This window comes from Miniopterus schreibersii (genome assembly GCF_964146895.1).
Source record: "Miniopterus schreibersii genome assembly, chromosome: 7".
Lineage (NCBI taxonomy): Eukaryota > Metazoa > Chordata > Mammalia > Chiroptera > Miniopteridae > Miniopterus > Miniopterus schreibersii.
This window is the reverse complement of record NC_138108.1, coordinates 19,558,820-19,581,272: the sequence shown is the minus strand read 5'-3', so window position 1 is coordinate 19,581,272 and position 22,453 is coordinate 19,558,820. Positions and strand designations below refer to the sequence as shown.

General features: G+C 40.8%; 3 protein-coding genes across 9 annotated transcripts in view; 1 reads left to right on the top strand and 2 right to left on the bottom strand.

Annotated features, from left to right (window-relative positions):
* NDUFS1 (NADH:ubiquinone oxidoreductase core subunit S1) overlaps window positions 1-3,769 on the bottom strand; it is a 29,040-nt gene extending 25,271 nt beyond the window's left edge. Inside the window, exons 1-2 of one of the 2 annotated variants that reach the window (XM_081142723.1) lie at window positions 3,574-3,769; window positions 416-480 (exon numbers count right to left, since the gene is read on the bottom strand). In XM_081142723.1, the coding sequence (XP_080998849.1) occupies window positions 416-476 (61 nt within the window). In that variant the 5' untranslated portion in view covers window positions 477-480; window positions 3,574-3,769. Of the gene's footprint in view, window positions 1-415; window positions 481-3,415 lie in introns of both variants that reach the window. The other variant, XM_081142724.1, reaches the window with a different exon arrangement.
* Window positions 3,770-3,891: 122 nt separating this feature from the next.
* Window positions 3,892-6,648, top strand: EEF1B2 (eukaryotic translation elongation factor 1 beta 2). Its single transcript, XM_081142155.1, has 6 exons — window positions 3,892-4,302; window positions 4,653-4,775; window positions 5,342-5,468; window positions 5,742-5,808; window positions 6,220-6,345; window positions 6,449-6,648. Exons 1-6 carry the CDS (start codon window positions 4,223-4,225, stop codon window positions 6,601-6,603), a joined length of 678 nt encoding a protein of 225 aa, XP_080998281.1. The 5' UTR covers window positions 3,892-4,222; the 3' UTR covers window positions 6,604-6,648.
* Window positions 6,649-14,832: 8,184 nt separating this feature from the next.
* CMKLR2 (chemerin chemokine-like receptor 2) overlaps window positions 14,833-22,453 on the bottom strand; it is an 81,584-nt gene continuing 73,963 nt past the window's right edge. For 3 of the 6 annotated variants that reach the window (XM_081142200.1, XM_081142204.1, XM_081142201.1), the window contains one exon: window positions 14,833-16,376. In XM_081142200.1, coding sequence (XP_080998326.1) covers window positions 15,309-16,373 — 1,065 coding nt within the window. In that variant the 5' untranslated portion in view covers window positions 16,374-16,376 and the 3' untranslated portion in view covers window positions 14,833-15,308. The remainder of the gene's footprint in view (window positions 16,377-22,453) is intronic. The other 3 variants (XM_081142202.1, XM_081142203.1, XM_081142205.1) reach the window with 2 other exon arrangements.

Here is a 22,453-nt window from a genome sequence, read left to right as displayed (position 1 = left end):
CACCTACAAACCTAAAATTTCTCTAGATTCTAACTTCTAAAATACTGAATTAGAAAAAAGCTTTGCAGAATATAGTTGTCTGCTTTTAATACCAATTTAAGTTAAAACTTTTACTACCATTGAAAATACGTTCATGGGAAGACCACTTTTCAAAAGCAGAATGCATGTTTTTTTCCATTTCTGGCACTGATGGGCAGTTCCAGTTACTTTCTATTCCATGATAATTTCTATGAACTGTTTAAGGTAAAGTTATATTTTGCAAATTATTTTATTTCACTCAGGTCATTTGTTTCTATTTTTATTTAGAACAAATTAAGAGTTTAGGGTCCTTCAATAAACATTCCATAGATCTAGAATTTATCAAAATAGAAAGTCCAGTACAAACAAATGTAAATTAAAAAAAAAAAATACTCACCATATTTTTTAGGAGACTTAGAAAGGCCTACTAAGGCCCTTCTTATGGGTATCCTTAACATATTGCTAAGAATAAAACAAAGAAGAGTTATATTATTGTAGGAAAAACCCTAATTACTAACTTTTTGATAATATTTTATGATTGTAAAGCATTCCACATACATTATTTCACTAAACATTGACAAATCCTGATATTTTCCCTCAAATTCTATAGATGGGAATATTCAGTCTCAAAGAGATTACTGGCTTATACAACATTAAGGAGCTAAGAAACAGCAGCTGGTATATAAATTTGGGCTTTCTAACTCCATGCGAAGGGCAGTTTTGTTGTTTTTAACTATCAACAAATTATCATACTTAAAACAGTACTATATAGTAAAAGAAATGTTGAGAATAACAATTAGCTTATCATTAATAGCTATGTAAAATAACGCTACCTTTCTGCCTCCATTTCCTTCCAATATGCCTTCCAACAACCCATGTTCTGAGCAATTATATATTACATGATCCTAAAATATTCTGAGTTAGCTGACAAGCCCAACCCTTTGCAGTGTCTGGAGTGCCATTCTGTGTCCTGAGTAGTACATTTATCTTACAGATTTGCAGCTATCTGTTCTACTCCCACTGTATTATGAACTTCTTGAATCTATCTTCAGTGCCTAGCCCTAAGGCTGACACACAGTAAGCTCTAAAGCAGTGGTTCCAAACCAGAAACAATTTTGCTTCCCAGGGAACATTTTGCAATGTCTGAACACATTGTTTGTTGTCACAACTGGGAAAAAGCTATAGGCATCTAGGGAGCAAAGGCCAGGGTGCTGCTAAACATCCTACAATGCACAAGACAGCCCCCATGAAAGTTACCCCAACTGTCAACAGTGCTGGAAGTTGAAAAACCCTGCTCTAAAAGGTTTGCTGAATTAATAAAATATATGGAAGTGGGTCACACAAATAACACCAGTTAAAGACATACATAAGCAAACAGAAAGAATAGTTAGCTGATCTTTTAGAGGTTTTGTCCATTCACTTGATCAGACAGGCTAAGCATCTAAATTATAATTTTTCACTTGGAAATTTTAAAAATGCAAATTATGTGATCAGAATGTGTCAACATAAAGAATTTCAAAGGTAAAGAGAGTGGAAAATAATATGTATACCTAACTTTTAAGCATCAAGTTTCACATACCTATTATAGATGATGTTATAATAGGGAATTTCATTAAACCAATTTCACTAATTCATAAAATTCATCAATTCTGAATCTGTGATATTGAATTTGCAGACATCAGGCGTGTCGCCTACTAGTGAGTGATTTTGGGTAAATGAGAGTTTCTGCTTATCAACAGAGCAGAAGAAAACAATACTTCCTAGGCCATGTTATTAGTTGGAGCTGAATAAATGTCAGTTAAAGCTGAAATCAATTTAGGCAGTATTGGCCACTTAAGATCCATTTTAAAGTGCTGTTCTTTTGTGCTCCTTCTCCTACTATCAGAACACACTGTGTACGTATCCATCTAGTAATCTGTAGGTTAGTAATCAATTTTAGTACCTACTAAGCTGTAAGCTCCTTGACAAGGAATAATTCACTTTGGTCATTTCCTTTTTCTGAAGACTTAGCACCCTGCCCTTGGAAAATAACCACCAAATAGGCTAATCACCAGTTTCCAGAATGAGTAGCATCTGTCGTCCTATTAAAATCTACAGATATAGAGGTAAACCTGAATCTGCTGAATTAGAGTAATGATAGATTCAAAATCACAAATCAGTATTTCAGACAACAATGTAAAAATTTAATACTATTATTTTGTCTTCAATACAGTTTCAAAGTAGTGCCCACTTTAGCTAGGAACTCTACCAGAACCAGGCTGACTGCTGAAAACCAACATCAGATGGAATACGGAAAAGCCCCAACATAACACAGGTTCGCAAAACTTTGACATGTACTTCACAGATATTTAACCACCATGTAGGAACAACGCTTTTTGTTATAGGGGCACTACTACTACACATTCTCCATCCTCCGCTTCTCCCCTCCCAAGGTACTACCCCACTCCAAGCCACCATCACCCATCTCCAGCTCCCTAACAGGTCTCTGGCTTCCACCCTGTTCCGCAGCCTCCTTCCTCCCAGGAGGTGTGCCCTCAGACAGAAATGCTCCTCCCTCAGACCTTCCTGGCCCCTCTTCATCATTCCAATTTTGGCTTAAAAGCCATTCCTCCGGGAGACTTCCCTTGACCGGCCTATCTAAAATTCCTTAACTGTTCCCCAGTCTACCCGTTTAATTCTTCGTCATGGACTTCTTTCTAGCTTATAGTAGACATTCAATAACTACTTGCTAAATGAATTCTATCTCCAATCTCTGTACATAACGTCCACGTTCCTGGAATTAAACAGTGCAGGTTCTCTGGCAACATTATAATACCCTGCTTAATGATGCGCACACAATTTGGTGAAAAAAAGAACATTCCACAAAACAACAGCAACACATTGATGTTTACTCATCAGAAACAGTTCGTTTTTGAGCAGAGTCGTGTCCGATCCACAATCTTACAGCACATACACTAGACCCCAAGAACCTTTAAACGGTGTGGCTTTGTTACTCGCAGGGCGACCTTGCGCTGACTTTTTATCTTCCTTCAGGTTCCCCACCAATGAAAGGAACTGAAAGTGCTACCCAACGCAAACAATGGACAAAACTGAAAACAAGCAAACAAACTAAAAAGCAATCAGAAGCGTGGACGGTTGCTAAGGCAATAGCGGCCAAACCCAGATGCACTGTACCAGCTATGGGTTCATTTGGGAGGAAATGCTTGGTTTTTAGGCCTAAGTCACTTGACACAGGTCCTCAGGAAACAAAACGACCTCCTCCTCAGAGAGGGGAACGTCCTGCATTTTCCCTGCAGAGGGAAGGTCACCCGCAAGCCTGCATTCGGGCCAGTGCCCTCCAGGGCCTCCACGGCCTCTCCGCTCCAGGAGATCAGAGACCAAGGCCAACAGACCTCACCTGCCGGCTCTCGGGGGTTCCTGGGGAGGCGGGGCGGGACGCGGCGCCCAGTCAAGGACAAGAGGAGAATGAGCCCTCTGGGCCAAAGGAAAGTGCTGTCAAGAAATAAACTCCTGTGGCCATGGCGCCGCAACCTTTTCACCCAAACACGACCTCACCTTCTCTCTGGAGCCGCCGAGGGTACTCGGCAGAACTGCACGCACCACACCGACCCCCTTAGATGCCCGGTAGCTTATTCAATATGGCGGCCTCGGCTAACTCCGCCAGCCGGGCCTGGAGAACGGGAAGCCAGGAGGGACTAGTAACCTCAGATTCGACAACCTCCCGCTCGGATTGAGTTCGGCAATTTCCGTCAGTTTGACAGAGGGCGGGGCAGAGGGCGTAGCAGCCCGGAGGAGGCGGGGATTGGAGGCCTGGACCTGCAGTTCCGCCGGAAGTACCCGGGAGGCTGAGGCCGAGCCTTTTCGGTCATATCCGGTCCTTCAAGGGGCGGTTCCGGTAATCTTCGGGGGGCGGGGGGTGCCGAGGTACTCATTTAAGAAATGCCGCTTTTATTAATTTATTTCCAAATACAAAGAAAGGCCCCCGGATAATTTGTGGGCCATTTAACTCAGAGCCCAGTTTTTTCGTAGGCATGAGAAGGTTACCGTACTTTGACCTTTAACCTTCGCGGAGGGGAAACGCCTCCGTCTCTATATAAGGAATTTTCCGGCCTTTTGCGGCCCTTTTTCCTTCTTAGCGCTCGCTGCCGCTAGCCTGCACTCCTCCTTCCTCTGCCGCCGTCCAGCCCCGGGATCAGCAGGCGCCATGGGTTTTGGAGACCTGAAAAGTCCCTCCGGTCTCCAGGTGCTCAACAACTACCTGGCGGACAAGAGCTACATCGAGGGGTAAGCGGAGGGGCCGGGGCGCCCGAGACCACGTGGCGCGGCCTCCGCCGCCGCTGGGGGAAGGCATCGGGGCGCCGGCCCTCTTCGGGGAGGGGGCTCAGAGGGAAGAAGGGTCAAAAAGGTGCTTTATTGTTACTTTCAACCAGGTTTTCCCAAGTCTTTGCTCAGTAAATGTAAGCCTGTAGGTCTGCCATCTTTGAGGTCTGTGAAGGAAGCAGCTTAGGTAGCCCGGTGACAAATGGGCGAGATCCCGCTAATTAACTTGACGGACGTGGCGTTTGTCATTTATTTGGTGGTGTTTGTGGCTTTTCTTTTAAAGGCGTGTGTAATTAGTTTCGTGTCCTCGGCAGGTATGTGCCGTCACAAGCAGACGTGGCAGTATTTGAGGCAGTGGCCGGCCCTCCACCTGCCGACCTGTATCATGCCCTACGTTGGTATAATCACATCAAGTCTTTCGAAAAGCAGAAGGCCAGGTAAATGCTTTCTAAGCTTCAAGTCAGGATTTTCTCTTGGCAGAATTGGACCCAGGCTACTTTAGTTTTGTTGGGACATTGTGAGCTAAATTTCCTTGTGACTTTAGAAAGACGAGACTGAAGTCCTCCATTTTTCCGCAGAGCATCTAGAACATGGACAACAGCAATTCAGCTGTTCCCCACACTGCCCTGCCAGTGTGCCTGGACCTTGACCTGGGGGGCCCACCTCTGGGCTGAGAGGGTGGGTCCTTCATTCAGTCCTTGGCCATTGTTCTGAAACTGCCAACAAGGGTGGAAGTCTGGGGAAGTGGACTGTAGTTCACTAAGAATGGAATTGAGCATGCTTAATGAAATCTCAAATAATCATTCTGAAAGAGTAAATCATAATATTGGATATAATGTCTCACATGCTATAAATGTTTGTGGGGTGAGGAGTTAAAACATATAAAAGTACTTACCTGGGGATGTTAAATGGGTTCTATTGGTAAATAGTGATGAAAACAAGTTCTCATGTATTTTCTGAAAAAGGATGTTGTGTCAGCCTAATAATTTAACTTTTCTTCAAGCCTTCCCGGAGTGAAGAAAGCTTTGGGCAAATATGGCCCTGCTAATGTGGAAGACACCACAGGAAGTGGAGCTACAGATAGTAAAGATGATGATGACATTGATCTCTTTGGATCTGATGATGAGGAGGTATGGCATAAATTGATATAAGTGTATCGTTGTGCTTAAGCACGGGCTCTGTAGCCTAATTGCCTGGGTTTGAATCCTGGCTTCATTTTATCACCTGCCTTTTAAAATTTCTCACTGGTTACATGATGAATAAAATCAAATCACCATCTTTCGGCTGAGCTCCTGATGGATTTGCTTTTTTCTGATAAAGCTGGTCTTTGTTGTGATGACCCCACTGTCTTTAAGCTGAGGAACATCCAGCTTTGTGAAATGTGTTAAATTTTTTCTTTACAGGAAAGTGAAGAAGCAAAGAGGCTAAGAGAAGAACGTCTTGCACAGTATGAGTCAAAGAAAGCCAAAAGTAGGTTATTTTATAATTGTGTTTATCTTCATTTCATAATAGTGTAAATAAACTTTTTTGAAGATTAATCCCCAAAGTAATTTCCTCCACATTTACTGACTAGGTCAGTATTTCAAAACTTTCTGTAGATGTGGTTCTTAAAACTTCCACAGCTACTGGTCTGCAGCTGTTCTTATGGTGGCAGTTGTGGCATTCCTCTGTGGGAAAGAAATTGTTACACGATTAAACACCTCTTTCTTAGCAAGAGAAAGTGGGCATATGTGTGACAAACACAAGATGTATTCTGTAGTTTTGTGTGGCTAAGGAGATGATCCATTTTGAAACAAATTAAGATGTTACATGTCTTAGACTAGGGTAAAAAATATATATATATGATTATTTGAATAATGCTGTTTCTTATACTTTTTTTAGAACCTGCGCTTGTTGCCAAGTCTTCCATCTTATTAGATGTGAAACCTTGGGATGATGAGACGGATATGGCAAAATTAGAGGAGTGTGTCAGGAGCATTCAAGCAGATGGCTTGGTCTGGGGCTCTTGTGAGTTTAGCCTTTCTTTTTAAAATTGGCATTGGGAATTTGCAGTTTCAGCTTTTGTCAATGAACAGGACTTATCTAAGATTTTTCTTAATGTTCTTTTTAGCTAAACTGGTTCCAGTGGGGTATGGAATTAAAAAACTTCAAATACAGTGTGTAGTGGAAGATGATAAAGTTGGAACAGACATGCTGGAGGAGCAGATCACTGCTTTTGAGGACTATGTGCAGTCCATGGACGTGGCTGCTTTCAACAAGATCTAAAATCCATCCTTGGTCATTGCCCTTAAATAAAAGTTTGAAAGATAACCCTTGGATCTTGACTCTTTTAATAGGAGAGTGGTACAGTTGTCCCTTGAACAACATGGGATGCTGGGGTGCCAAACCCCCATGCAGTCAGAAGTTAGCATTTAACTTTGTCCCTAGGTTTCCACGGGATTGGTTCCAGGACTCCCCTTGGGTAATCAGTTTCCTCATATAAAATGGCATAAAACAATGCATGCTTCCACAGATGCAAAACTCGGGGATATGGAGTACTATGTATTTTTTAGAATCTGTATAAGTGAATCCACACAGTTCAAGCCCACATTTAAGGGTCAAGTGTATATTCCATTTTGAGAAATTCATTGATTATATATTCATTATATAAATTGGGGTCAGCATTCTTGTTAGCCAAAAAGAGGGAAACTACCTATTACAAAATCTATATAGGTAGGTGTTGAATAGATTTTATAAACTGATTTAAATGGACTCAATATAATTTCTGTACACATTAGTGATGGCCCCAGCAGTGCATGATGTCACTTTTGTCACAATAGTTTAAGTTTTCATATTTGCCATATTTTTAGAAGAAAACACTTGTGGAAATTTTGGATTAAGAAATTAGCCCTGTAGGTTTATAATGGTTCAGACCTTGGGCTTTGCAAGGAGTTAAAGTTACCTGAGCTTTTCTTCAATGGGAATGTTGGGAGTACCTTAAAGAGTTGGAACAGATGCGTGTAAAGTGCTTAGGACAATAACCAGGCATATAATTGAGTAAGGTAAGTTACAGTATTTGCCAAATAGTTAAACATTTGGAGCTAAAAGGAATTTAGTACTGAGATGTACACCTATGACTTAAGTGGCTGATGAAGTGATTTGTTATAACTTAGCATCTTTAAGTTGGGGATTACTTGTGACTGAAAAACCACAATTTCAAATGTTGAGATGTGCGATGTTATTAAAGTTAGGTAAAGGAAGGGTTCCCAGAATTTGTCATGAGTAATAACCATTTGTCTAGAGTCTAGCCAGATACAATAATGCCTCATTGTACACTGTTAAAGGAGAACTTAAGTGTTGGGAATGTGTTTTGAGTAGCATTGGGTCCTGGGAGGGAGGTTATATAGGTAATGATTCCCAGGCTATTGTTTGTTCAGAAGCTTGGCTTTGGGTATGGAGGTCGGTAGGGACTAAGTGGGACATTTTACTTGTTTTTGGAAATCTGATTGAACCTATTGGGGTAGGACTTCATACGGAGGTAGTGCTGCAGGTAAATGTACTGGGATGAAGGCAATATATTAAGTCCAATCCTGGTAACAGTTTCATCTTAGTTAATTTCAGGATGTATGTAACATTGGATTTTTTTTTACAGTAGTTTTCATAAAAGTAGAGCTTAGAAATTTCTGATCTCTAAAGGTCTTTGTAGATCAAAGAGATTAAATGATTTGAGGTCAAAAGTTTCCTAGCAGAACCAGACAATGCTGTTTCCCCCTCCCTTCTTAATCTGATTTTCTTTATATGTGACTAACTTGAGTGTGTAAAGTTGTTTAAATTATAAAGAAAATTTATTTAATTGTATGTGTACATAGTGATGATTGAAATCATCTTCACTAAGCAATTCAGTCCAGCAAACCCAGTCTAAAATCACTGGAAAAGGGGGGAGGGTGCAGGGAATGGGAAGAGATTAACCAAAGAATTTATATGCATATATGCATAACCCATGGACAACAGTGTGGTGAAGGCCTGGTGAGGGGGCACAGGATGGAGGTGGTCAATGGTGGTGGTGGGGGGGGACATCTGAATACTTTCAACAATAAAGATAACAAACACCTGAATCTGTAGATTATATTCTCTTTTATACCTGTCTCCTTTTCACCTTTCCATTTTTCTGCTGCAGTCCTCTTGCCTGCCCACCTCCAGTGCTCAAGAGTGAACTGTTTGTACCATGTTCTGGGGAATCTGATTATACACACGACTTTGGTATTTGGGCTGGAGACTGGCATTAGGGTTTAGTTTTATATTATGGTGCTCTGAAATTCTGCACGTGTGGTAGGAGTTGCCTTTAATGCAGTGATAAGCCATCTTTAAAGAAGTGGTGTGCATGGAAGATTCCCAAGGCTACAATTGCTGAAAGAGCCCCAGGCTGCTGGGAGACCCCTGGGTGAGCCCCTGGAGCTGGACAGAACTGTCGAAAAAGTGGAATGGAGGATCATTTGGGGTCTATTTTGCACCTTTGGTGATGGGATTAGGAATTGAGCTGGTACGAGAAACTTCAACTTCCTTACCCATCTCCATCTTAACTTGGCAAAACCACACCCTGGTTAAACCCACTTTTCTGTCTCCTGCATACATGCACTTGGGCAGCTGAACTTGGGGAGCGTAGCCAGGTATCCCCCCAGATCACTCTCGATTAATGAACTTAAACTTCAACTGGGCGTCAATGCTGGCAGGAATCAAATCACTTCACACTCTGGAAGACTGTCCTCAAACCTCCCACACACCCTGAGACTCCCTAAGTTTTCCCACCAACCAGCCTTTGTCTGGTCAGTATTCACACCCCCTTCACCCAAAACAACACTCTTCTGCTTGATCTGGAAACTCACGTGAGTGGAATCGACGGGCATGTACTCTTGTGTTCAGCTTCTTTTATCCAATAATGTTTTGAGCCTAATTCATAGTCCTGTATATGTTAATAGTTTATTCCACTTTTTTTCTGAGTAGTAGTTCCTGTGTGACCATGTCACATGTATGTAAGTTGCCTGTTAATGGACGTTCAGATTACTTACAATTGGGGGATTTTAAAATAAAGTTGCTATGAATATGTTAGTATAAAATATACATATGATGATAAAAATCACTGGAGAGATTTTCAGGTTGTCAGTGTCATGAGCCAGCAGAGGGCAGCACTTGATTTTCTGGAGAGACATCCTGTAGATTGTGGAAATGCTGCCATGGAGAGATCTAACTAGTGAACAGCAGCCAAAAATAATCTAGTCATTGATATATTATTAAAAGGACTGGTATTAAATAGCTTGACCAGAACGTTACGTTTTAACAAATGTTAATGACTTTTTTAAATTAAAAATTTAGTTAAAAGGAATTTGAAAATTTAGAATGGTTAAAGCCACAGCTGTTTTGTCACTCTTGATAACTGATGAAATGTGACCAAAATCTTGACTCCACAGCTTTGAATAAAAAACACTTAACAGTATCTCTTAATTTCATATTTTAAAAAATAGATAACACATTAACATAGTTCAAAATTCAAGAGGTCAAACAGTGAAATCTCCCGTCTTCTAGGCCTACTGTTCACTTCCATAAAAGCAACAATATCACCAGGTTCTTAGGTGTTTATTTCCAGAGCTAGACTAAGCATACTCATTTGGACTAACTGCAGCATACAACATAAACTGTTGTGTACTTTGCATTTTGTTCATGGAAATATGTATCTTGGAGATCTCATCTGTATCTAGAATATTCCATAGCAGTACATAAAAAGCTTCTCCATTTTTTTAAGTTACATAATCCATTGTTTCACATCTTATGTAACCTGGCTATTTATTGGATTTTTAGATTGCTTTCAATTTTTTGCTATTTATGAGCAATGCTCTCATTTGCATGTGAGCCAGAATATTGAATGAACTGTTTTTGAACCCATCATTTCAGACGGCCTAAGTATATGTAGAGATTTTTTTCCTGTCTATGTCTTCGGAGCGGAAGACAGGAAAAATTAGAGGCCACCTCTTTTTGCATGCCCCATAGGTGATTACAATAACTGAAATCTTGTTTATTTTTCATATTCAGCATCCTCAGCACAGGGCTGTGTGGTACAGTGTAGGAGGGAATTCAAAATGATTCACTCAGTTATCACTGTTAGCTGCTATAAAAATACAAAGAATTGAAGAAAATTACTACAGGGAGGTGGTTCAAACACACATAAAATTGTTTAAAAGTATAAAAGTCATTTTGTGATTAAGCAAGTAATCCAAAAGTTCAGAAAGTCAGGGAAAGCTAGAGTTAAGTTTTTAGAGAAATTAGGGGTTAAACTGAATAGACTTTGATCAGTTTGTTAAAAAAGAATGTTCCAGAGAGAAAGAGAACGTTCCAGAGAGAGAATGTCCAGGAGGGTGTGAAAAACAGAATGATAAACCCAGGAATGAGCATAGACATTCGGGAGGTAATTCAACCAGTTAGGCTGCGTTCTGCAGTGTGTGGGATTATATAGGGTGGGGCCAGGTTGCAGAGGCAGTTCTATTACAAGCCGGCTCATTCATGGGTTTCTAAGCCAGAGAATGACAAAGTAAAGGCAGAGCTCGGGTCTGGAGATGGTGTGGATGGAAGCAGGTAATCGAAAGGACTGTTAGTGTCCTAACATAAATGGAAATGACTAAATCATGGCATATAGGCTCAATGAAATATTTTATAAGCATAATAGAATTACTTAAAAAAATGAACACAGCCCGTGTTTTCCAAACTCTACAAACACTGAAAATACTTGATTTTTTCATTGACTATTTTTATCAAAAGATAAGCTTATTTGCAAAGACACAAAAAAGAGTTGCATTAGTGTTTTTGGACATAACGTATAATTTTTTCCCCAAACAAATACAATTTGGCAATGGCAGTTATTGTCCTTAGGATAAAAATGTAAAAAAAAACATGCTTCAGATACACTGTCTAATTTGAACTTTATAATCAGCCTAGGAGATAAACAAGGCAGACACTGTTATCACCATTTACAGATTAGACTGAGCTCTGAAAGAGGACTTGCCTAATCATCTAGTGAGAGGAGGAACTCAAACCCAGGTATTCGGAGTCCAATAATGTGTTAGTAATATGTTGAATGGGAAAAATTCTTCACCCCTGATTTTATACAATTTAATCCTATTTCATCAGTGTAACCCTTGCTTCCTACCCTCAGGGAGAGTGAGAAGATATAGGGTAAACTTAAATTGGAAATTGAGACTGATAAAGAGACATTCTCTCATTAAATGCCCTGTATGATAATAGTTGCATTCAGGAAACGTCCCAAATGAGAGTCTATCATTTGGAATTTCATTAGCCTGAATCGTTTTCAGGGAAGTAAAAATTAAAGGAAAGTGTCCATAGACTTCTAAATATTCATCCCAAAAAGGCCCACTGCCCATATGTAAGCGCTGAGGACTATGGATCGCTGTTCAAGCCTGATGCAAATTCTGAATCTTTTATCTTCACTTTGTCCCTATAATGGGACTATTGTCTTTTCTGAACACAGCCCGTGTTTTCCAATCCCTACATTTGCTCTCACTGTGCCATCCACCTAAAATAGCCTCTTTCCTCACCCGTACTTTGTCAAATGGTAGTCATTTTTCAAAATGCACTTCAAATATCTCTTGTAAGAAATCTTTTTAAATTCTGTTCCTTCCTGCCCCTTGCAGCCTCCCAGCACATATATTCTTTTGTAGTACTTATAAACTGTCCTGTTTCAAAGTTGGCTGTGTAGTTACCTCATTCTTCCTATGAGGTTTTTATGTTCTTTCAAGAGGAGGAAAGGATCTAACATTTACTAAGCAGTTCCAATGTCACAACATGCCAGGAGTTTCACTGAGTACGTATAATACCAGCTAATTTTTATCAGGTATTTATAGAGCTAAGAACTGCTTTAAGTACTTTAGGTAAAGCCCTGTAAACAGTCACATCAACTCATTTAATTTTCACCGCAGCCTTATATTGCAGATCTTACTGTTATCCCCATTTTGCAGACAGGGAAAACTGAGGGCTAGAAACCTGAATTAAGTTAGTCAAGGTCCCAGAGCTAGGGTGTGTTGGAGTCATAATTCAAGTCTAGATGTTCTGCCTCCGGAGGCCTTGGGACTTGCCCTCTGTTCCTAAGAGCTTCCCTCCATTGAAGAGGAGGCAGCTCTGTCTCTGGCTCTAGGCCCTAGTCCCTGAGCTTCCTAGGATTCTTTACTCTCCTGACAACTAGGCACTGAGCTCCCTTGCTTCCTCCCCAAATTGCTGTAGTGCCTGTCCAGCCTCCAGCCTCTGTCTTTTTAGCCATTCATCCTGCTCTTGGTCATTAGACCCCTGGAGAGCCTCACTAACCAGAATATAACTGCCAGGGCAGGAGTCTTAGACTTCCCAATCCTGGGGCTAAGTACGGTTCCTACCTTACTCCTTGGATCTTCCCTCAAACTGAGAATAAAAAACGAACCGCTGTTTCTGCTGGAAAGTGCCTGTACTGGTTGCTTTCTCCTAGTGAATTGTCAATATCTCCACTAGCAGCTATTTTAAAAGTTACTAAAACTGGAGTTCTTAGCCTGGGGTCTAAGGCTTCCCTGATACTTTATTTAAAAGCATTTTTTCTGTAGAAAGGACCCATAACTTTCATTAGATTCTTAAATGAATTCAAAGTTCCTCTAAGACCTTTGTAGACCTTCCTTAAAGCATTTTTCTTCTTGGAAGCTCCACTCCTCATATCAAATATTGAAACATATTGAAATGTCAAATGTAAGTTTTTATATAACTGCTAAATACTTCATTTGACCAAGTGACATAAAGGTATATTTTATAGACATGTAATTAAGTACTCATTTTTACTTTTCAAGTCTTCTTTTTTGTTTCTAGAGCCAATAATATTTTTTAAGATCTCAAACATTTTCATAGGCCCTTAGAAAGCGCACAGACCTTAGACACTGTGCCCATTGAACCTAATTTGATACATGGCTCTGCATGGGCTCCTGCCTCACTAAGGTTAGAAATCACCGCCCTGAAATGTAACTTCCAGAATACCACCTGCTCCATTAATTTCCTTCTGCCCTGGGCTGCTTAATCCCCTTCCTGCTCTTTCTCTTTCTCCCACAGCCTTGAGAGTCTCCATTTGCTCAGAAAGAATGAGACTATGAAGTTCATTTTTTCTTAGCTCCTCCAGCTTTTCTCCTGATCCTGGGAACCCAGGACCTGTCCCTCAAGGGTCAAGGGGAACCCCGAGTGGAAAACCCCAACGCTGGTAGTGGAGGAGTCAAGCATAAAGGCTGCACAAAGCGCCAGAAACTCACAAAGAGCCTTCCTCTCCCTGCCTTCCCTTTACCTCCACTGGACAGGGCAGAAACCATGAAGTCTGGGAACAGCCAAAGTTTGGGACAGGCTGAGCTATGCCACACATTTTTTGGAATAATTTCCCAAACAGATCTGATTGTTGCATGGAGCTAATGGTAAAGAACATACCCAATGAATGATCTGATAAGAGCATTTCCAAAACTAAGAGATGAAATAAAAAAGGGTAGTGAATCAAGAAATAACATAACTCCTCTAACACCTTTCAAAATAAAATTGAGAAGTTATAAAACATTAAATATATTTTTAAAATTGCAGTGAGTGGCAGAGTTTATATTCATAAAAGATGAGGGTGCCAGCAGAGACAAAAGACAGGGGCAGAACCTTTAGGGAACCCCCAAAGGCAAGGACATGAATTCCAGTGTTTCTTTACCTCCACACTAGATGCCCTCTCTTTCCTCTCTGAACAATCTACACTGTTCCTGGCTCTCTTAACTTACTTATTACTACCTGCCTTGCTTTATGATTGTTTTTATGCAACTTTACTCTCACTTCCTAAACTGTAAGCACCTTATGATTCTTGGCATCCGTCGCAATGTCTATCTACCACGGTTCTGCATACATCTTAATACTCACCTGTATTTGCTAAAGAATAAATGAATACAGGTCAAAATATTATTAGTCTAAAATGCAACAGATCTGCATCTGACTTAAAGTTATGCTTATTGGTCTTAAACTGCTGTCTATATAAAGATCATTATAGAAATAAAAGGTTTATGACTGCTTTGACCAAATCAAGTACAACGGAAGCGATGCCGTGTCTGTGTTGGGCATAGCTTTCACGAAGACCAGAAATGTCCACCTTGGCCCCTTGGAGCCCTAAACTGCCATATAAGAAGTCTGGCTACCTTGAGGTGCCACGCGGGAACAGCTGTGTGAAGAAAGAAGAGAAGAAAAGAGGGGAGGAGAGTGGGGGGAAGGAGAGCGGAGGAGAGGAAGGGAACCTCAGCCATTTGAGTCATCCCAGTCCAGCTGAGGATCCAGACATTGTAAAGCGCAGAGAGGAACCTCCCCGTTCTGTGCTTTGTTTGAATTCCTGACTCTCCAAATTGTGAGATATAATAGTACTAAATTGTTGTTTTAAGCAACTAGATTTTGGGCAGTTTACAAAGCATTAATAAGCAACTGGAACAATGTCTTAAACTACTATAACCAACTATTAGTTTAATTCATCAATGTATATACCAAGATTACATGAAATGAAGTACACATGTTGCATTTTAAGAATGTGTCTGATAGGTTACTTGCGCAAAATTAAAGTGAGCTTAAGCAAACTTATTTTACCATTTTTGAAATGAGTTAATCATATGTTTACTATTAAGATTTAAGACTTAGAGAAAGTTATTAAGATTTTAAAACAATAACTGACATTGCCTCAACAGCAGTGATTAATCTACTATGGTATAATTAGAAAGGATGACGCATAATTTAAGTTGCAGGGGGGGAAAATGAAGATCTTTCCTAAATTTTATATCCACACACAATGTGATGCCAAAAACTGACCAAAAACAACAAAAAGCTAAGGTCAGCTCTGGATCTTGGAACCAAATAATCTGAAAGCATCCGTCAGGGGGCCCACACAAAAGCCTTCCACTGATTTGTGGAAGAGTAGTATTTCACTGGGCTGTTTCCTGGAGACACGAGTTCTTGGTTTCCGAGTTCCTAAGCTGCTCGCCCACGGAGCCAGAACAGCTGACTTCCCACAGCGTGTACTTGAGTATCTCGGCAACCGAGGCTCGAAAGCGCACTTGGAACTTCTTACTAATTAGGACATAAAGGATGGGATTCAGGCAGCTATTGAGGAATGCCAAAGCAGTGGAGAGGGGGATGCCGGCCCGCAGCACCCAGTGGAAATAGCTACTCTGGTGAATGGAGAGCTCCCAAATGCTGAACAGGTGATAAGGGGTCCAGCAAATCAGAAAGGCCAGGACCACAGCCAGGATGGTCAAGGAATGCCTGTTAGACACCAGGATGTTGAGCTTCTTCGCCTTTAAGATGAGACACAAATAGCAAAAGCTCATTGTCAGTAGAGGGGAGAGGTACCCAAGGATAAATTTCACCCAGGTCAGAACACGGTGCCTCATCAAAGTGAGGTCGGGGTCGTGCTCGTGGAAGTTGTGATAGCAGACAATGTGGTTGTTGACCTCCACAGTGTCCCGGAAGTACAGGGAAGGGCCACCGACGAGGGAGGCCAAGAGCCAAATGAGTCCGGTGACCCCCCGGGAGTTCCTCAGCGTTCGGTGCCGATGGGCCACGGCCGGGTGGAGCAACTGGATGTAGCGGTCCAGGCTGATCACCGTGAGGAAGAAAACGCTGGCAAACATGTTCAGCTGCGCAATGAAGGAATTGGCCTTGCACAGCCACACGCCGAAGGGCCAGTGGAAGTTCATGGCCATATAGGAGATGTACAGGGGCAGGAAGAGAAGAAAAATGAAATCCGCAAGGGCCAGGTTGAGGAACCAGAGAGTGGTGACTGTCTTCTTCCACTTGAAACCCGTGAGCCAAATGACAATGGCATTTCCTGGGATGCCCAGAACAAATGCTAAACAGTATAACGCCAGAGAGACCCAGTGAACGAGTCCCAGGGGGACTTGCTCTTCCAGATCAGACTCTGGGGAGGAATATTCCAAATAGGAGTAGTTCTCAAAGTCCTCGAATAATGTTTCCGCCAGATCTTCCATGACCTTGAGAAGTGGAGAAGTAAATTTAAAAGAACAAAACAAGTTTTAAAAGAAGAACTACACAGTGAATAGGAATATAAGGGTAAAAAGAGTTCACCTTATGAACTGGAAATAGTATATTTCTTCGTAGTACTTGTGATTATGCTCTAGATGTCCAAGTCTTGGTGGACCTCAGCTTCATACTGATTATTCTCAAAGCTGTGAGAGTTCACTTTGATAAAGTATCCAGTAAGCGCTAAATTAAAATGGATGATTCTACAGGTGCAGTTCCTCTGTTCTTAATGTTTGTGGGGCTGACACTCAAAAGGCATTTATTAGATTCTTCCTAGGCATTATTTTATGGAAGGTAAAAAAAAGAGAGTGAGAACAGATCAATACTTATGTGGTGATGACTTCAAAATCTCTATTTGTACCACGACTTCTTAAGCTCTAGACAGGGTTCCAACTGCTTCCTCGACTCATCCACCTGGGTGTCATGAGCAGGCACTGGAGATTTTTTACCTACTATATTGCACCCATGGATTTTTGATCTTATGTTTGCGAATGCAAACATGTTCATCAGTATTTCATCAATATGGAAGGCTTTTCAACCAAAAGGTATCTTTTAGAGTAAACTTGACTCTGGCCGTTTGATTTCTCCATTAATTGCCTATAGACTACAGGTAAGCTTTATTTAAATTTTAATTTTACTGATATTCTTTTGATTTAATTTGAATTCATTCTTTTCTACATTTACAACAAAGATTTATTAATTGGTTTTATTTTGTTTATTTTTGTCCATACCAAATTTGAGCTATTATAATTTTGCCCAAAGTAAGTTTTTTTTTCTCTTATTAAGGCCAGTTTCCCTGGGTTAAGACTTAAATGTAAATATTTCAATCAAAACAAAGTTTACTGGGTACAATTTTGGCGTTACCAATTTTGTTTTGTGTTATTTCTATTAGTATTCAAAATCAAGTCGAAAAATGATTAATAGTTGAATTCATTTCATTGAGCTACAATCATTAATGGGTCAAATATGTAAGATTTGGGATTACAGCAGGGTTATAAATGAAGAGTGAAAACATCTTGTGTTGCTTGCCTACCAGCATCTCGCTCTCAATTGACGAATACTGAATTCATCATCCTACCTAAAATCATTTGAGAAACTTGGCAGGGCATAATTAAAAAACATATGCAATTCACTAGTGTCTTCCCAAACCAAACCCATTCAACCCCATTCAACTTCTCTTTATTTTTCAATATTCAGCTCAAATGTCACCTTTTTTGGGAAACATTTCTGATATTAGCTTCCCCCAGATAACTATAATAATAACTTTTACTATAAATAATAGTCAATGTTACTGAGAATTCACTAGGTACCAGGCATGTCTGATTTAATTTGATCATCAAAAGAATCTTATCAAGTAGGTAGGTACTATTATTCTTTGCATTTACAAGGAAGGATACTAAAGCTTAGAGAAGTTTAGTTACTTGCCCAGGATCATGCAACCTATAATTGGAGAGTCAGGATCTAAACTCAGATCTGTTGGACCCAGAGCCTGAGCTCTTAACCACTGTGACATTCCCTTCTCTGTAATACTCTTACTGTATTTAATATACTACATTATCATCGCTTTATCTTTAATTTCTGCCCTACCAAACTGAACTTCTTGAAAACAATGTCCTCTCTGTACCCCACATTGCCTAATAAAAGTCTTAACATATCACAGGTGCTTAATATGTGCTTAATACATAATTAGCTCTCCTATGAATCCTGTTCAGAACATATATAACTTTAAAGCTTCAAGTGAGAGTTTGTGAGTTCATCCCTAAGTCAATGTTGTTGCCAGAATCTCTCTGACCTTGACCCACAGCTGTATCCCCAGGATCTTGGCTTGTTCCTTGACACCAAGTTCTTTCCCTCATGTGTCCTACTCCAGTGAGCAAGAATTGGCTTCTTTCTTGCTGTCCTATTTTTTCAGGCCTGGGATCTTAGTCAGCTCTCTCTGCTCCTGACGGCTCGCCCTCCCGTGTCAAATCCTTTCCAGCCTAGTCTCAACTCCCTGTTTTGGTTTTCTGCCTGTATACTACTAGGACACCCTTACCTTCCTGGTGCCTATGACCTGCATTTTTAGGCTATTAGCAATTCTGCAGCCAAATGGCCCAGGTGGTTGACGGAATCACCTTATCAAACCTGAAGCAGTGAGTAGAAGAAACCTCATTCCCCGAGCATGGAAAAGCCCATGGAAGACCCCTAACTGCACACAACCACTATCCTCACCAAAAGTCAGGAGCCTCCCACTTCCAATGTCATTACCCACCCTGCTGAGCCCAAATGATCACAGGGCCTGATGAAGGACACCACCACCCCTCTTCCCAATTCTTTTGGGATGAGAGGAGGTACCTTGAAGATGAGTGATCTATCTAAACAGAATCTCTTCAAACAGAAAACGGTACCAGAGAGGTTCCTAATCTTCTGGAAAGCAGACGAATAGATTAGGTGCAAAGATCAGTTCAGCCTTGGAGAAAGATCTTCAAGAGAAGTTAAATGCTGCCCAGCCAAATGGTTCAAGGAAAATAAAAACTATGAATTCCCCTATGACTTAGAGCAGATGTTTTTGTGTGGAGGTGGCGGTAAAAAGTAGTGGCGAGATGGCAGAATTTAGCACCTGTCCTACCCAGTCTTTGGGGCAGACACAGTTAACCCTTGAGGGCATATGCTTGGTTAATTACTATACCTTGTTTGTATATTGTTTTACAGTTTACAGGCACCTCCAGATCTAATTAAGTTTCCAAACCTCATTTAGACTTACCCAAATATCTAGAGACTAACCATATTTGTTTCCTAGGCTGCTGCAACAGAGTACCCTAAACTGGGTGGTTTAAAATAACCAGAAATTCATTGTTTCAAAGTCTGTAGAAATTTGAAATCCAGGCTAGGCAGAAGTGTTTCCTTCCAAGGACTGTGAGGAATAATCTGTTCCCTGCCTCTTGCCTAGATTCTGGTGTTTTCTTGGCAAACTTCAGCACTCCTTGGCTTGTATACGCATCGCTCTCATATCTGCGTTCATCTTCAAGTGGAGTTTTCCCTATGTGAGTAATCTGTCTTTGTCCAAATGTCTCCTATTTATAGAAACACCAGTCATATTAGATTAGGACCCACCCAACTGACATCGTTTTAACTTGGGTGACCCCTGCAAAGACCTTATTTCCAAGTATAGTCACATTATGGGGTACTGGGGTTTAAGATTTCAACAGCTCTTGGGGGGAAGGGGGGCACAATTCAACCCATAACATTAACCCAGAGGGGGCAACTGCCATTCCCGAATCCTGGTCACTCATTCATTCAGAATATATTTAGTAAGTGCCCACATTTCTCAGGCACTATTCCAGCTGATGGGGATCCTTATCAGACAACTATGTCTTCCCTTTTAGATTTTATAATCTAGTGGGAAGAGATCTATAGTAAAAAATAAACAATAAAAAAGCAAATTACATAGCATGTTAAAACATGGTAAGTGCTGTAGAAAATGGGGGGAAGAGAACAAGATAAAGGGAATGGGTGAGGTGGTTTTAACTTTCAATAAGGTGGTTAGAGGACTCCTTGAGAGGATGACAACTCCAAAGGCTTGAAGGATGTGTGGGAGCCAGTCGTGGATATTTTGGGGCAAGTTTTCAGGGCAGAGGAAACAGCCAGTGCATTTAAGGAACATGTTTTTTAACCACAGAGACTGAGTATGGGAGTTTTTGCAATGACTCTGGTGGGCTGGTAGGACTCCTGCTTTATAAAAAAAAGAGAAGCAGGTCTTGAGTTGTGATGATACTAGACCTATACTGTATTGGCAGAATTAACATCCTCTGCCCTTTATTTCATCATTTAAATGTCCCCAGGAGCAGGTGGCTTTAATGGGTGCAACAGTCCAGGTCGGGGAGACTATGGGATTTGGGTGAACCAAAGAGCAGTGGACTTGCGTTCAGTGAACAGCAGCTACTCAGGTCTAGCCAACTGTTTCCATTTGGGAAACACGCACTTAGTGTTGCCAGAGTTTTTGAAGAATGGCTGGATATTTATATTTTTAATGTGAAAAGTTTCCAAATTCTAAATTACTGTTTTAAACAAAATAGCTGTGAGCCATATTCAGCCCAGCTGCAAGTTTGTGACCCTTGGGGCAGGCAAATTCTTAAAAATGTTGAGCTTTTCAATACTAAAGGGGGAAACTATACATTAAAACAGAAATAATCCTGGCTGGGAAGCTCAGTTTGTTAGAGCATCGTCCCAATACACCAGGGCACATACAAGAATCAACCAATGAATGCAAAAATAAGTGGGACAACAAACCAATGTTTCTCTCTCTCCCCTTTCCTCTTTCTCTAAAATCAATAAAAATATCCTCAGGTGAGGATTAAAAAAAACCTGTACACATATGAGAGTGTAAGTGAAGTGCATGAAAATGCAATCTCAAAATAACATCTGCAACCTCAAAGTAAAAATGTGTTCTACAAAGAAAGCTCACTACCTTCTGCATTTCTGCCAATTTAAACTTAAGGGCCTAAACTTAAAGAGATGTTCTTAAACTTTTAAAAACTGATATTCTGCTGTGTACTTATCTGCTCATTTTTGGTGAGATAAGAGAAAGGGCAAAAAGAGGTACAGAAGGAAAATATGGGGGAAATCGTCCTTAGTTTAACCACGTGGCACATACACGTGTTCCAGAGACGTGATGGGGGATGTTAATACAGACTCGGGTGGAACTGGAGGGATTTCTGGGCAATGGAAAGGAGCCTTGTTGGCCAGTAACTAGAAACAAAGATGAACAGCAGGCCAAAATAGCTCTTGAAATCCAGATTTGAAGGAAGCATTGTCATTTATTAAGCAGGCAGAGTCAAACCGCGTTGGCTAGCAGTGACTTTCCATTGAGATGCCGCACAGTGTTATCAATTTGGAAGTACTTGGAGGAGCACAGTAACAATGCCAGAATGAAGCCTTTGGACTTGACTGAAAAGGGGAAATAGCTACTGTATTTGTCTTAAACCATATGAGCTGCTGAAAGGCAAATAAATAATTCTCACTGAAATAAAAGTTAATAAAGATCTACATAATCATAACATCTTTTGAGCGGCCACTTAAGTAAGTGGCAGACTGCATTGTGGACATGAGTATACGCAGATCCACCCCAAGTCTGTTAGGGATGTGTGAGAAATGCTTGGTACAGAGTGGAGTTCAGAGAAGCATCCCTGAAGTCTGTGGTTTTGGCTTCCAAAGAACGTGAAGAGGCATATTTACTGCAGGGATTCAGCTGCGGTGAGGACCCAAGTTATCACCTTCCTGGGTAACATTTTCCCAGATGCTCAAGTAGCCAATGTCTAGTTGTGCAGCACAGAAGTGTTTGTTGAACTCAACAAATTGGTTTCTGATGCATTCTGATTTAATCAATGGTAAAGCTGAAACCCTCTTCTTAGTAAATAGATTTCAGTGCAAGAGTTCTGGCAGAAAGTGATAAATAGTCGAAGAAATCCAGATGACTTGCGGAAAGGACATCTGGTAGAAATGTGTATCATTAAGCTTTTCAATGTGGCTTTAAACGAGGCTTGGCTTCAGAGGGAAACATTTTGTTTATCTACCTTGACGAATACAAAGATGCCTTCTGGCAGCACATTTGGTGAGTGCAGAGAGGTTTAATTTAGTTCCATAATGTTGAGTCAGATAGGTTTCCAGGGAACCATTGCTAAAATGTATACCTAACAGAATCTTAGGAAAATTTAAGCTGTAATCTACTTTGAACAGAGAAGGATTCAATGTGATTGACCTTTGTCTATGTGGATTGCCTGTGTAGGGTTCCCCAGACACCCAGGTAAAAAAACAACACTCAAGAGCTGAATGTGTTTCCTGTGAAAACCATGAGGTCCCTTGGGGGAGCATGTATTTTGCTTCTGATTGATGACAGGAATGAGTTGAATGAATCAGTTGACATGAGAGGGAAACTCTGGTGAAAACCACAGATCCATGACCCAGCAAGCATATGGTAAGCAAACAATCTTTTAAGGGCTGTCTTTCTTCTTAGGAAAGATTTTTTGAAAAGCACGTGCATATATGGGGG